Genomic DNA, 12,386 nt, shown 5'->3' with positions numbered 1-12,386 from the left:
GAACCTGCTAGCCAACATTTGTTGGCGGAAAGTCCGACAACAAATGTTCGATGGAGTATACACATGGTCGGACTTTCCACCAACAAGCTCACATCCAACATTTGTTGTCGAAACATCCGGTTGTGTGTACAGGAAATTAGAGAAACCAGAGACTCTAATTTGCTCCAGCCATTGCTGTATCTAATATGCTATGATCCTCCCTGTGAGGAGGTATTTCCCATTTTGTGGTAAAGCTCTTCTGGAAGCGTGTATGTTGATCCCTTTGAACAAGAACAGTTGCTTGCACTACTTTTGGTGCAATCCAGTGCATAACACTGAATCGCACAGGAACGCAGACCATGTTTCTGTGCAATTCGGGTGTGAACCAGACAAATCCAGGCTGTACTAATGAACAAATCTCAACTTTTGCAAAAAAAAAGGTCAATAGCTTGCCTGCTCCCTCTCACCACCTGCAACTCACCATTGATTGATCAAATGATGGCTACCAGTTTCAGGGCTCCCAGTGTGCTGAACACACAGGGGAAGGGTGGGAGCAGACTCCTAAGGAAGACTGCATTGAGTTTAGGCAGCCACATCATTTGATTTTAGCAGAGGAAAGGCTTCCTTTAAATGCTGCTTTTTCTAATAAATATGAATCGGCCCCACTGAGATATATTGAATCTGAAAGCTCTTCATGAAATGTATGTCTTTGATGGAATTTGTTTTTTGTGTCAACAGATGTCTAACTGAACCTCTCATGACGTACAAATTACACAAGGATTTTATTCTTGCAGTCAGTAAGTACATCAACTTTTAATAACTACAGCAAAATCTAGCCACAATTTGAATGAGATGTGTGACTTTCAGTAACACAGAGAAACCAATCTGCTTTTGGATTTTTGCAGGCAGATTAGGAGATGATCTCCAATTGGTTAGTGTGGGTTACTGCACTTTATACATCCTCATAGCCAGGGCTTTTTTTTCAGCAGGAATGTGGGGGGAACGCAGTTCCGGCACCTCCAGCAATGAATGTATGTAATGGCAAGGATTCAGGGCCATCTTCAACGCAGGGCAAAAGGGGCAGCTTCCCTGGGTCCAGTCATTGTTGTGGGGCCCAAAGCAGCTGCCCCTTGATCCCCAGCTGCATGTGAATAGTTAATACGTGGATTTGGGAGGGCCCAAAATAATGTTTGCCCAGCGACCAATCATTATTAAATACGGTCCTGCAAGGATTGCTGGGGCGTGCTGGAGGGTCTATTTATGCTTGCTGCTAGGGGATCTATTTTTGTATGGAGGACATTTGTTGCTAGTGGGGGGGTCTTATGTTTCTGGGGGTGTCAATTGTTGCTGGGAGGGATCTACTGTTGAGGGAGATTTCTATTGTTGCTGGCTCCTGGAGGGTCTATTGATGCAGTCTGCTGGGACATCTGTTATTGCTGCTGGGGGGGGTCTATTATTGCTGGGGCGGTATTTTTTTTGTGGGGGTCGTCTATTGTTGAGTGGGGGATCTATTTTTGCTAGGGTGAGGTCTCTCATTGCTGGGGAGGTCTACTGTTGCTGTGGTGGGTTTATTGTTGCTCACTGCAGGGGGTCTATTTTACTGTCTTTCTTGTTATCATTAACAAATCCAATGCAAACGACATAGTAGTAAAATTTATACTTGGTTCTGCATTGTCTAAAAGGGGCGGTACTGGGAGGTTGGTAGGAGGTGGGACCAAGGAACAGAGCTCAGAGACGGGTAGGGAGCAGAAACAAAGGGTGAAGGTCGGTGTTCCTGCACCAATTATCTGAGAAAAAAAAGCCCTCCTAGCTCTTTTCATTGTCTGACCAGTAAAATGTGTATTTTTTATTTGTATTTTTATGTACACTATATACTGTATTTTCTAGAATCATGTTTCCTGTTTACTTTATGCCCACATTTTTATTTTTGTCTTCAACTGTCTCACTTCACATATTTCAGACTAGCAGATGTATTCACACTTCCATGGAACGTGTTCTGCTGACTCCTATGGCCAGTTTCACATGGGGTTCAGTTTGTATAAGAGCAGTGTGAACAGAAAGCTTTGACAAAGCATTTGCAGAACTTTCAGCAAGTTTCGTTGAAGTGTTTAAAGTACCATTCAGCTCCAGTTTGTAAATGTTGAACACAGATCCTAATGGGAATGATGAATGTCACTTTAAGCAAGCTGCTAGCAGGCTTCAGCGGGCTTCCAAGAAGCTTCAAAAGTGCTGAAGCCTACTAGCAGCTTTTTTAACCACCTCCCACCCACTGTATTGTAAAATGACAGGCGCAAGGTGGCTCCCATCAGTGCTGCCAACCAGTGACCATCAGTGCCGTCTATCCATGTCGTCTATCAGTGCCTATAAGTGCCGTCTATCCATGTCGTCTATCAGTGCCTATAAGTGCCGTCTATCCATGTCGTCTATCAGTGCCTATAAGTGTCGCCTATCAGTGTCCATTAGTGTTGAATATTAGTGTCTCCTCATCAGTGCTCTTCGATGCCGTCTCATCGGTGCCCATTAGTGCCACCTCATCACTGCCCATCAGTGCAGCCTATCAGCGTACATCAGTGAAGGAGAAAAATTACTTATTTTCCACATTTTCTGACAGAAACTATGGAAAACTCTTTTTGTTGTTCAAAATTTTCAGTCTTTTTTAATTTTTTTAAGCAAAAAAAAAAACGAGCAGTGATTAAATACCACCAAAAGAAAGCTCTATCTGTCTAAAAAAAAGATAATAATTTTGTTTGGGTACAGTGTTGCATGACCGAGCAATTATTATTCAAAATGCAACAGCGTTGAAAGTTGAAAATTGGCCTGGGCAGGAAGGGGCTGAAAGTGCATTGAAGTGGTTAAAGTGGCAATCAACACCCCCATTAAGATTTGCGTTCAACATTTATAAACTGATTCATATGATGTCTTTAAGGATAACAGCCGGTGTGCACCCGGTGGTACCATGTGTCAGTCTGACATACCTCAACACCAAACTCGGTAAAGAGCCTCTGATGGAGGCTCTTTACCACGTGATCAGCCGTCTCCAATCACAGTGTAAACAGGAAAAGCCAAGTATCAGCTTTTCCTCATTTGCGTCTGACAGACGCGAGTAGAGGAGAGCCGTTCAGGCTGCTCTCCTGTCAAGGGGGGTCTGCGCTGACTGATTATCAGCGCAGCCCGCCTGAAGATGCCCACTTCAGACCACCAGGGATGCCATCAGGACCACCAGGGATTGCCACCACTGATGACGACCAGGTGGTGCCAGTCAGTTCCCATCACTAATGCTTGCCAGTGCCTCCTCATCAGTGATGCCCATCAGTGTATTCTATCAGTGTCCATCAGTGCCACCTATCAGTGCCCACCTATCTATGCCCCCCTATCAGTGCCACCCATAAGTACCCATCAGAGCAGATTTTCAGTGCCCATCAGTACCACCTATGAGTGCCCATCAGTGCCGCCTATTGATGCCCATCAGTGCTGAATACCAGTGCCTCCTATCAGTGCCCATCAGTACCGCCTAACAGTGCCAATCAGTGCTGCATATTAATGACCATCATCAGTGCCCATCAGTGCCACCTCATCAGTGCCACCTTATCAGTGCCCGTCAGTGCAGCCTCATCCATGTCCATCAGTGAAGGAGAAACCTTACTTACTTTTTTAATTGTTACGCAAAAAATAAAACCCCCAAGGGTGATCAAATACCACCAAAAGTAAGCTCTATTTGTGGGAACAAAATTATAAAAAATGTGTTTGGGTACAGTGTAGCATGACCGCGCAATTGTCATTCAAATTGCAACAGCGCTGAAAGCTGAAAATTGGCCTGGCCAGGAAGGGGGAAAGTGTCTGGTACTGAAGTGGTTAAAGTGGCAATCAACACTCCCATTAAGATTTCTGTTCAACATTTACAAATTGGCTGGCGGCTCCTGCGCACATGCACTGGAGTGACGTCATGCAGCTCCGGTCAGTCACAGAGCCGGAGTCCGTGCCCCCTGGAAGGAAGAGGGGTGAAGATGGAGGCTTCCACCAGCAGGGACATCGCTGGCTTCCTTTGCAGGTAAGTGCTAAATAATGGGCTAAAATGCGATGCATACTAGCCCATTATGCTTTTACTTTGCAGGGGAATAAAGAGGAAGTAATTTGATCTGAGCATGCGTGGCACTTTGTCCGATCGGAATTCTCTACAAACGATCGGACAAATTCCGATCAGATCATGTTGTCGGAAAGTTTTATAGCCCAGCTCTAACACTTTGTCCGTTGGATATTCCGACGGAAACAGTCCAGTGGAGCCCACACACAGTCGGATTATTCGACAATACGGTCCGATCGGACATTTTCCATCGGAATGTCCGACCGTGTTTACAGGGGCTAAGAAAGAAATCTCTGGATCTCTGAAGTTGAGTGTTGCAGCAAAAGCTGCTGGTTTTAGTATATCATTTGCATCTTTCTGCTTTAAAGCCTAATTTCAGGGAAAGTTGAAGGAACCGGTACATGTTTTTCTAGTGGATGGGATAACACAGAGCAATACTAACCTTAACCCCCTGTCCTGCAATAATCATTGGTTAGGTCCTTTTTTTTTTGTCCAGTGCTGGTATTTGGGTGGGCATTTATACCAGCAGCCGCATCCTATCCTGTGGTTATGGCCACTGGTCCTGAATTTTATGTCCTGATGTTGGTGAGAGCGATGATGACAGGACTAGTCAGATGGCCATAACATGGTGCCTTTTGGGACCAGTCGTCACTATTGGAAGATTTCAGGACAGTGGGTTAAGGTGACCGATACTCTTTGTTATTCCATCCCCTAGGTAAAATAAACACTGGATTCCTCATCCACCGAGGGTGAAGAGTTATATATGTGCCTGTTTGGAGGAAAGTATTAAAGAATAGAGGAGCCCTAACCATTGACAGCCATGACAATCTGAGGAGGAGGAGTGGACATGGGCATCTCTTCCTATTTTTAAGTCTTCTCCCAATGTATCAGTGTAGAAGGTTTTGTTGTTTCTGATAATCAAATTGGAGTTGACATATTGGGTTAGTTGTGAAAACTGCTGAGTGGAGTTCTTATTTCCTCACAGAATCAGATGACCAGAACTACAGAGTTCAAGCGGTTCACGCCTTGGTTCACAAACTGCCTGAGAAAAACCGAGAGATGTTGGACATCCTAATCAAGCATCTTGTCAAGTACTGTGACGTTCATATATGTATAACTTATCCCAGATTTATTGCGTTTTTCCTTCTAATACACATAATAAGTGAAACTCTTTGGATAATTCTTGTTTTTGAATTCTATGTGTGCATTAAATGTGAAAATAAATCAGCACAAGGGACGGTATTTACATTTAAAGAGGAGTGTCCCTTGTGCTGGTGCCACCTGTCCTGGTTGAATTTTGAAATATTCTGCCCCCCCCCCCCCCTTTTTCCCCATACCCCCACTTTTGCAGGGGATGATACAAGCACTGGACCTGTGATAGGCGCTCATTAACAGTGCCAACTATGCCCGCCTTTTCCACCCCCTCCTCTAGTCATGGAAGTTGTACTATAGCTTCCATCAGTGAAAGCACTCTATGAATGGACGAGGCAGACTTTTCATTCATCTGCCTGTCCTCTATTCGTGCAGCTCTTTCACTTCATACAAGCTATAGTACAGCATGCCTGGATGTGTGGGGTAATAGGCACAGGGATGGTAACTACTCCACATTGGATTTCTTAGAAATGACCTAGAAAATCTAAAACAAGAATGTTTAATACAGTATATATCACCTGCTCCAGATTAACCCATATACAGGCAGCCAAGCAGAACATTGGTGCAGACTTGTTCCAAGTCCCAATAACATCCAAATAAAGACAATTAGCACAGGATAAAAGATAAAGTGCTGACGAATTTCCCACTGTAATCAACGTTTTGCCAGTGTAGCGGCATCTCCGACCTCCAAAGGTCTAATGGTGACCTCCAGAGTCAGGGAGAGCTGACATCCTTCCATGCAGTGTGGGTTATTAAGCATGGTGGGTGTATTGCAAGTTGGAAAAACTGGCGCCCAGTAACTTTTTGGAATGCAAGAAAAGAGATTTATTGTCTCTTAAACAGAACTAGGCGAGAGAGGGTTAGGGCTAGGACACCCTTAGGCAGATGCAATAGTTCTTGGCAGATACCAAGACAAAATAATAGGCAGACAGCTATACAGGTAGAGGGCCTTTAAGCTGGATGCAGCAACTGTATTTGTAGAACTGCTGTCTCCCATGGAAAATTAATTTTGAACAGTAAATAGAGAGCCATACACGCAACTCACAGTAACCCGTTATAGATCTTTTCTCACATCTCACAGTAGATCTTCATCCACTATGCTCCTGGTCTCTCTTTAGACTTCAAGATCCCAGACGTCACTGGATCCCCTGAGCTGTCCCACAGCTAACCCACTGTATAATCCTCAAGCTTTGCCCGCGCTAACCCGCTGGGTCCCAGGCTTAGCACTCCACTGAAGCTTTCCCAGTTCTTCACCGTCCCCAGCTGGTGAAAAGGCTCCTCTGGTACTCCTACACTGCCCTCTGATAACAGGAATAATTGTCCCTTGCTGGCAACTATTCCTCCCTTTACCTCTGGCCTTGATCATCACTTGCCCCTGGCGACAGGAGTGGTCGTCCCTTGTTGCAACTGCTCCTCCCTCACCGCTGGCAGCAATCCAGTTCCCCCATCCTGCAGAACCTCTGCAACTTGGTTGGGCTTCCAGCCTGAAGCCCCAACCCCGCGCTGCCTCTCTCAAACCTGGATAGGCCTCAGACAGCCTAGCAGCTGATAGGTCTGAGGCTTCATGCCTAGCATCCTGGAGCCTTGTGACACACGTTCACCCAGAAAGCTATCCAGGTGGCACAGAACACCGATCACCTCCCAAATAAATAACCTCCCAGCAGGCCAAGGGACCAAAGAGACCCCTGCCAATTGGCTGGATCAACCTATTCACTCCTAGTCTGGATTCCCTATGCCCTTATCATTCTACAATGCCACCTAGCGACAGAAGAGAGAGGTGCATCAAATCCAGAGTTAGGGAAAAAGCCAGTGAATCCCCTATCAAAAAGCCGGGCTAGTTACCACCTAGCAAGCTAAATTTGTTAGCAACCCTGTCTACTATCAGGGTGCTACATCAGTATAAAGCCTAGAAAATGTTTCATGGCAGGGAAACAACATAGAAGTGTAATTTTTGTCCTCAACTACCAATCAGTTTTTTCTGAATTATTCTTTATTTTTTCTCTTAAAAAAATGCTGGTAGGCAGGGCTAACAAAAATTCTTAGGTTGGGGGGAGGAGGGGCAAGGCTTGACACAATTAGGAAGTCTTTCTTAAAGGATATTAAGAGCATGCATTCCGTTGTAATCAAACCAGGAAAAAAGGTAACAAAAAAGAAAAAAACATCAAAGGACTTTTGTGCTGTTTTTCTCATTTAGTTCAAGTCTCACCAATTTGATCAATTATTCTAGGCACAATATATTATGTTGTGACAATTTTATATTTTATCCCATAGGGTTTCACTGCATAGCCAACAGAATCTTATGACTGTTTCTAACCTGGGGGTGATCTTTGGGCCGACCCTGATGAGAGCTCAAGAGGAAACCGTAGCAGCCATGATGAATATCAAGTTCCAGAATATTGTGGTCGAAATTTTAATAGAGCATTATGAAAAGGTATAGTCAGCACAGTGAAGGATTTGTAGCTGTATGTGTGGTTTATGATTTTGAAAGCCCAGGAACAAACATTTTATAAATTGCAGCTTACCAGTTCTTAGGCCGCGTACACACGCGCGGACTGTTTGCCCAACCTTGTTCGGCAAACAGTTTCGGCAAACAGTCCGCTCAAAATTTGCATGAGCGGACTTGCCCACACACGAGCGGACTGTTTCAGCAAACTGTTTGCCAAACAGTTCGCTCAACTTTTGAAATGAACGGACTCGCCCACGTAAGGAGGAGGCAAATCCGCCCATTTCGAGCGCGTGTACAGGTAGGCGGGGCCCGCGAAGGAGACGTCGCGGGCTCCGCCGCCTGGAATGGGCTTAAAGGGGAACCCCAACGCCGAAAAAAATCGGCGTGGGGGTTCCCCCAAAGTCCACACCAGACCCTTGTCCGAGCACGCTACCCGGCCGGCCAGGAAAGGGGGGCGAGCGAGCGCGCCCCCCCTCCTGAGCCGTACCAGGCCGCGTGCCCTCAACATGGGGGGGTGCCTTGGGGAAGGGGGGGCCGCGCGGCCCCCCCACCCCAAAGCACCTTGTCCCCATGTTGATGAGGACAAGGGCCTCTTCCCGACAACCCTGGCCGTTGGTTGTCGGGGTCTGCGGGCGGGGGGCTTATCGGAATCCGGGAGCCCCCTTTAAGAAGGGGGCCCCCGGATACCGGCCCCCCACCCTATGTGAATGAGTATGGGGTACAATGTACCCCTACCCATTCACCTGTGAAATAAAGTACAAAAAAAAACACAACACAGGGAAAAAATATTTTATTGCACAGCTCCGGGGGTCTTCCGTCTTCGGGGGTCTTCTCGCCGGACTCCTCCGCTATCTGTGTGTAGCTCTTTTACTAGCGGAGGAGTCCGGCTTTCTTCCTCCCCGCCGCCGGCCTCTTCTCCCGACTTCGGGGGTCTTGTCCCCCTCTTCGGTTCTTCTGCCGGGCCACCGCTCCTTCTTGTAGCTCTTTTGCAGGCGGTGGCCCGGTCTTCTGTCGCCGCTGCCTTCCGTTCTTCTGTCGCCGCCTTCGGTTCTTCTGCCGGGCCACCGCGCCTTCTTGTAGCTCTTTTACAGGCGGTGGCCCGGTCTTCTGTCGCCGCTGTCGTCGCCGCCGCCGCCTTCCGTTCTTGTTCTTGTTCTTCTTCTTGTTGTTCTTCTTCTTCTCCTGGAGATGTTGACTCGACGAGCTCTCCGGCCGGAATGCCAGAGCCGCGCTGTGCGGTCACTTATATAGTGACAATGGGGCGGTGTCACATGGTATATGTCACATGGGTTGGTCACATGGGTTGATGTCACATGGGGACTATGACATCGTAAGGGGGCGGGGTCACCATGTGACCAACCCATGTGACATATACCATGTGACACCGCCCCATTGTCACTATATAAGTGACCGCACAGCGCGGCTCTGGCATTCCGGCCGGAGAGCTCGTCGAGTCAACATCTCCAGGAGAAGAAGAAGAAGAACAAGAAGAAGAACAAGAACAAGAACGGAAGGCGGCGGCGACGACAGCGGCGACAGAAGACCGGGCCACCGCCTGTAAAAGAGCTACAAGAAGGCGCGGTGGCCCGGCAGAAGAACCGAAGGCGGCGACAGAAGAACGGAAGGCAGCGGCGACAGAAGACCGGGCCACCGCCTGCAAAAGAGCTACAAGAAGGCGCGGTGGCCCGGCAGAAGAACCGAAGAGGGGGACAAGACCCCCGAAGTCGGGAGAAGAGGCCGGCGGCGGGGAGGAAGAAAGCCGGACTCCTCCGCTAGTAAAAGAGCTACACACAGATAGCGGAGGAGTCCGGCGAGAAGACCCCCGAAGACGGAAGACCCCCGGAGCTGTGCAATAAAATATTTTTTCCCTGTGTTGTGTTTTTTTTTGTACTTTATTTCACAGGTGAATGGGTAGGGGTACATTGTACCCCATACTCATTCACATAGGGTGGGGGGCCGGTATCCGGGGGCCCCCTTCTTAAAGGGGGCTCCCGGATTCCGATAAGCCCCCCGCCCGCAGACCCCGACAACCAACGGCCAGGGTTGTCGGGAAGAGGCCCTTGTCCTCATCAACATGGTGACAAGGTGCTTTGGGGTGGGGGGGCCGCGCGGCCCCCCCTTCCCCAAGGCACCCCCCATGTTGAGGGCACGCGGCCTGGTACGGCTCAGGAGGGGGGGCGCGCTCGCTCGCCCCCCTTTCCTGGCCGGCCGGGTAGCGTGCTCGGACAAGGGTCTGGTGTGGACTTTGGGGGAACCCCCACGCCGATTTTTTTCGGCGTTGGGGTTCCCCTTTAAGCCCATTCCAGGCGGCGGAGCCCGCGACGTCTCCTTCGCGGGCCCCGCCTACCTGTACACGCGCTCGAAATGGGCGGACTTTCCGAGCGGGAACAGTCCGCTCATTTCGAAAGTACAGCGGACAGGCCCACACACGGGCGGACTGTTCGCTCAAACACAGTTTCAGCGGACAGTTTTTCGGAATTTCCGAAAGACTTTGTCCGTCCAACTGTCCGCTGAAACTGTCCGCTGAAAGCCCACACACGAGCGGACTGTCCGCCCAAACACTGTTCAGCGGACAAGGTTGGGCGAACAGTCCGCCCGTGTGTACGCGGCCTTACTTACCAGCCACTATTGATGAGCAATCACTCCAACAGGAACAATGATAAAAGGAAAAAACACATTTTTAATAGAGAGAAAGCAGTAGACCTTCTGACAGTGATTTTATTGCACTACTTGGTGTGTACTTGTGAAACTGGAACATTCTGCATATAAAAGCATATAATGCACTACAACACATCACAGCCTGCTGAAATGCATGTTCAGCAAAGAAAATTTGTGTAAGGCCTCTTTCACACCGACGTGCCGTTCAGGCCCGCCTGTCAGTTTTTCAGGCGGACCTGAACGGGTGCTCCATAGAGCTCTATGGAGCGTCGGATGTCAGCGGTGACATGTCCGCTGACATCCGACCCGCTCCGATCCGAAAAAGTGTGACGGAGGAAAAAGCTATTTTTCCATCCGTCTGCGGATCGGATCGGATGACGACGGGCACTGCGGTCCGTCGTCATCCGATCTCCCATAGGGGAGAACGGCGCTGTGACAGGTCCGTCCCTGCGCAGTGTGCAGAGACAGACCTGTCATCTCCCTGCTCAGCGGGGATCGGCGGAGTGATCCCCGCTGAGCAAACGGACATCCACGGGGCGGATCAGAACTGATCCGCCCCGTGTGAAAGGACCCTTAGTTGGCTTCTGCTGTGTACAAAACCCACACATTAATAATGCACATCAATGCAATGCATTAAAAAAAAAACTGATTACAATACCTGTCAGCTCAGGTGCATTTAAAGTGGTTCTAAAGACTTAAGGTTTTTGACCTTCAATGCATTCTATACATTAAAGTGATACTAAAGTCTCATTTTTTTCTCTTTAAAAATAACAAACATGTCATACTTACCTGCTCTGTACAGCAGTTTTGCACGGAGCAGCCTGCATCTTCCTCTTCTTGGGTCCCTGGCTGGAGTTCCTGGCCCTTCCCTCCTGTTGAGTGCCCCCACAGCAAGCTCTGTGTGTCCATTCAGACACAGAGCCACGGGTTGGCCCCACCCCTTCTCTTTCCTCATTGGCTAACTGCCTTTGACAGCTGCAGGACCCAATGGCGCTGCTGCTGTGTCTCCACTAATCAGGAGGGAGAGTCCCAAACGGGCGAGGCACTCGCTGGATCCAGATGGGGGTCAGGTAGGTATTAGAGGGGCTGAGGGGGGCACCCGATGAAGAGGATGGGCTTGGAGAGTCGGCAGGGTACCCCAGAAGAGGAAGATCGGGGCTGCTCTGTGCAAAACTATTGCACAGATCAGGTAAGTATAGGTATGTTTGTTATTTTTATTTAAAAAATGGAAGGTCACTTTAGATCCGTTTCACACTGGGGCAGTTTTTAGGCGCTTTAGCGCTGGGAGTAGCCTCTGCTAAGCACCTGAAAACCGCCATTCATTCCAGTGTGACTTTTCACACTTGGGGCGGTGCGCTTATGAAAAGTCTTGCAAGCAGCATCTTTGGGGCAAGTTGGGAGTGCTGCATGGGCACTCTAAAAACGCCATGCCCATTGGAATGAATGGGCAGCGCTTTCAAATCGCGTCAAAACGGGTCATTTTTAGCTCTTTTTTTTTTTTAGGTTAAAAGTACTCCGTTAGCTGCTGAAAAGCGGTTCAAAAGCACCACTTAAATAACAATAAAGTGCTGCTAAAACTAGCAACACTTTAGCGCTAATGGCCGGCGCTTTCAGAGTGGAGTGAAAAAGGAATATTAACGCATTTGACTATATTGGCACAGGCATCCAGAAGCGATCATTGCAGGTACTGTAATCGCTGGCTGCGTGAAGTCGCTTACACCATTAATAAACAGCAGGAAGCTGCTGCCATTCGCACCATGGCAAAACATCCATGCAATTGTAGCCGTATTCATATTCACCTTTAAAAGAAAGCAAAAAAAAAAAGAATTTTCATTATACATTCCCTTTAACTGCTGGAACAAAACTTGTCATACTGGCAATTTTGTCCTTTGTTTTCTGAATTATAAACATTTTAGTCACAGCATAATTAAAAACTTGAAGGCAGAAGTCACAGAAATCTTTTATAACAGTTCCAAATTAAACAAATCCTTATTTTTATACAAAAAAAAAAAAAAGACAGAACAGCCTCATTTCACAGCTGGTGTCCACTGTCTTCATGAAGAATTTGTT

General features: G+C 48.0%; 1 protein-coding gene across 1 annotated transcript in view; it reads left to right on the top strand.

Moving 5' to 3' along the window:
• ARHGAP42 (Rho GTPase activating protein 42) overlaps window positions 1-12,386 on the top strand; it is a 531,185-nt gene that overhangs the window by 494,323 nt on the left and 24,476 nt on the right. Inside the window, exons 16-18 of the mRNA XM_077484403.1 lie at window positions 718-776; window positions 5,046-5,151; window positions 7,484-7,643. Coding sequence (XP_077340529.1) covers window positions 718-776; window positions 5,046-5,151; window positions 7,484-7,643 — 325 coding nt within the window. The remainder of the gene's footprint in view (window positions 1-717; window positions 777-5,045; window positions 5,152-7,483; window positions 7,644-12,386) is intronic.

The sequence above is a fragment of the Lithobates pipiens genome, unplaced genomic scaffold, assembly GCF_037356315.1.
Source record: "Lithobates pipiens isolate NorthernLeopardFrog02 unplaced genomic scaffold, aLitPip1_a1.2 Scaffold_16, whole genome shotgun sequence".
Classification (NCBI taxonomy): Eukaryota; Metazoa; Chordata; class Amphibia; order Anura; family Ranidae; genus Lithobates; species Lithobates pipiens.
The sequence above is the reverse complement of the archived record's forward strand: the minus strand, read 5'-3'. Positions and strand labels throughout refer to the sequence as shown.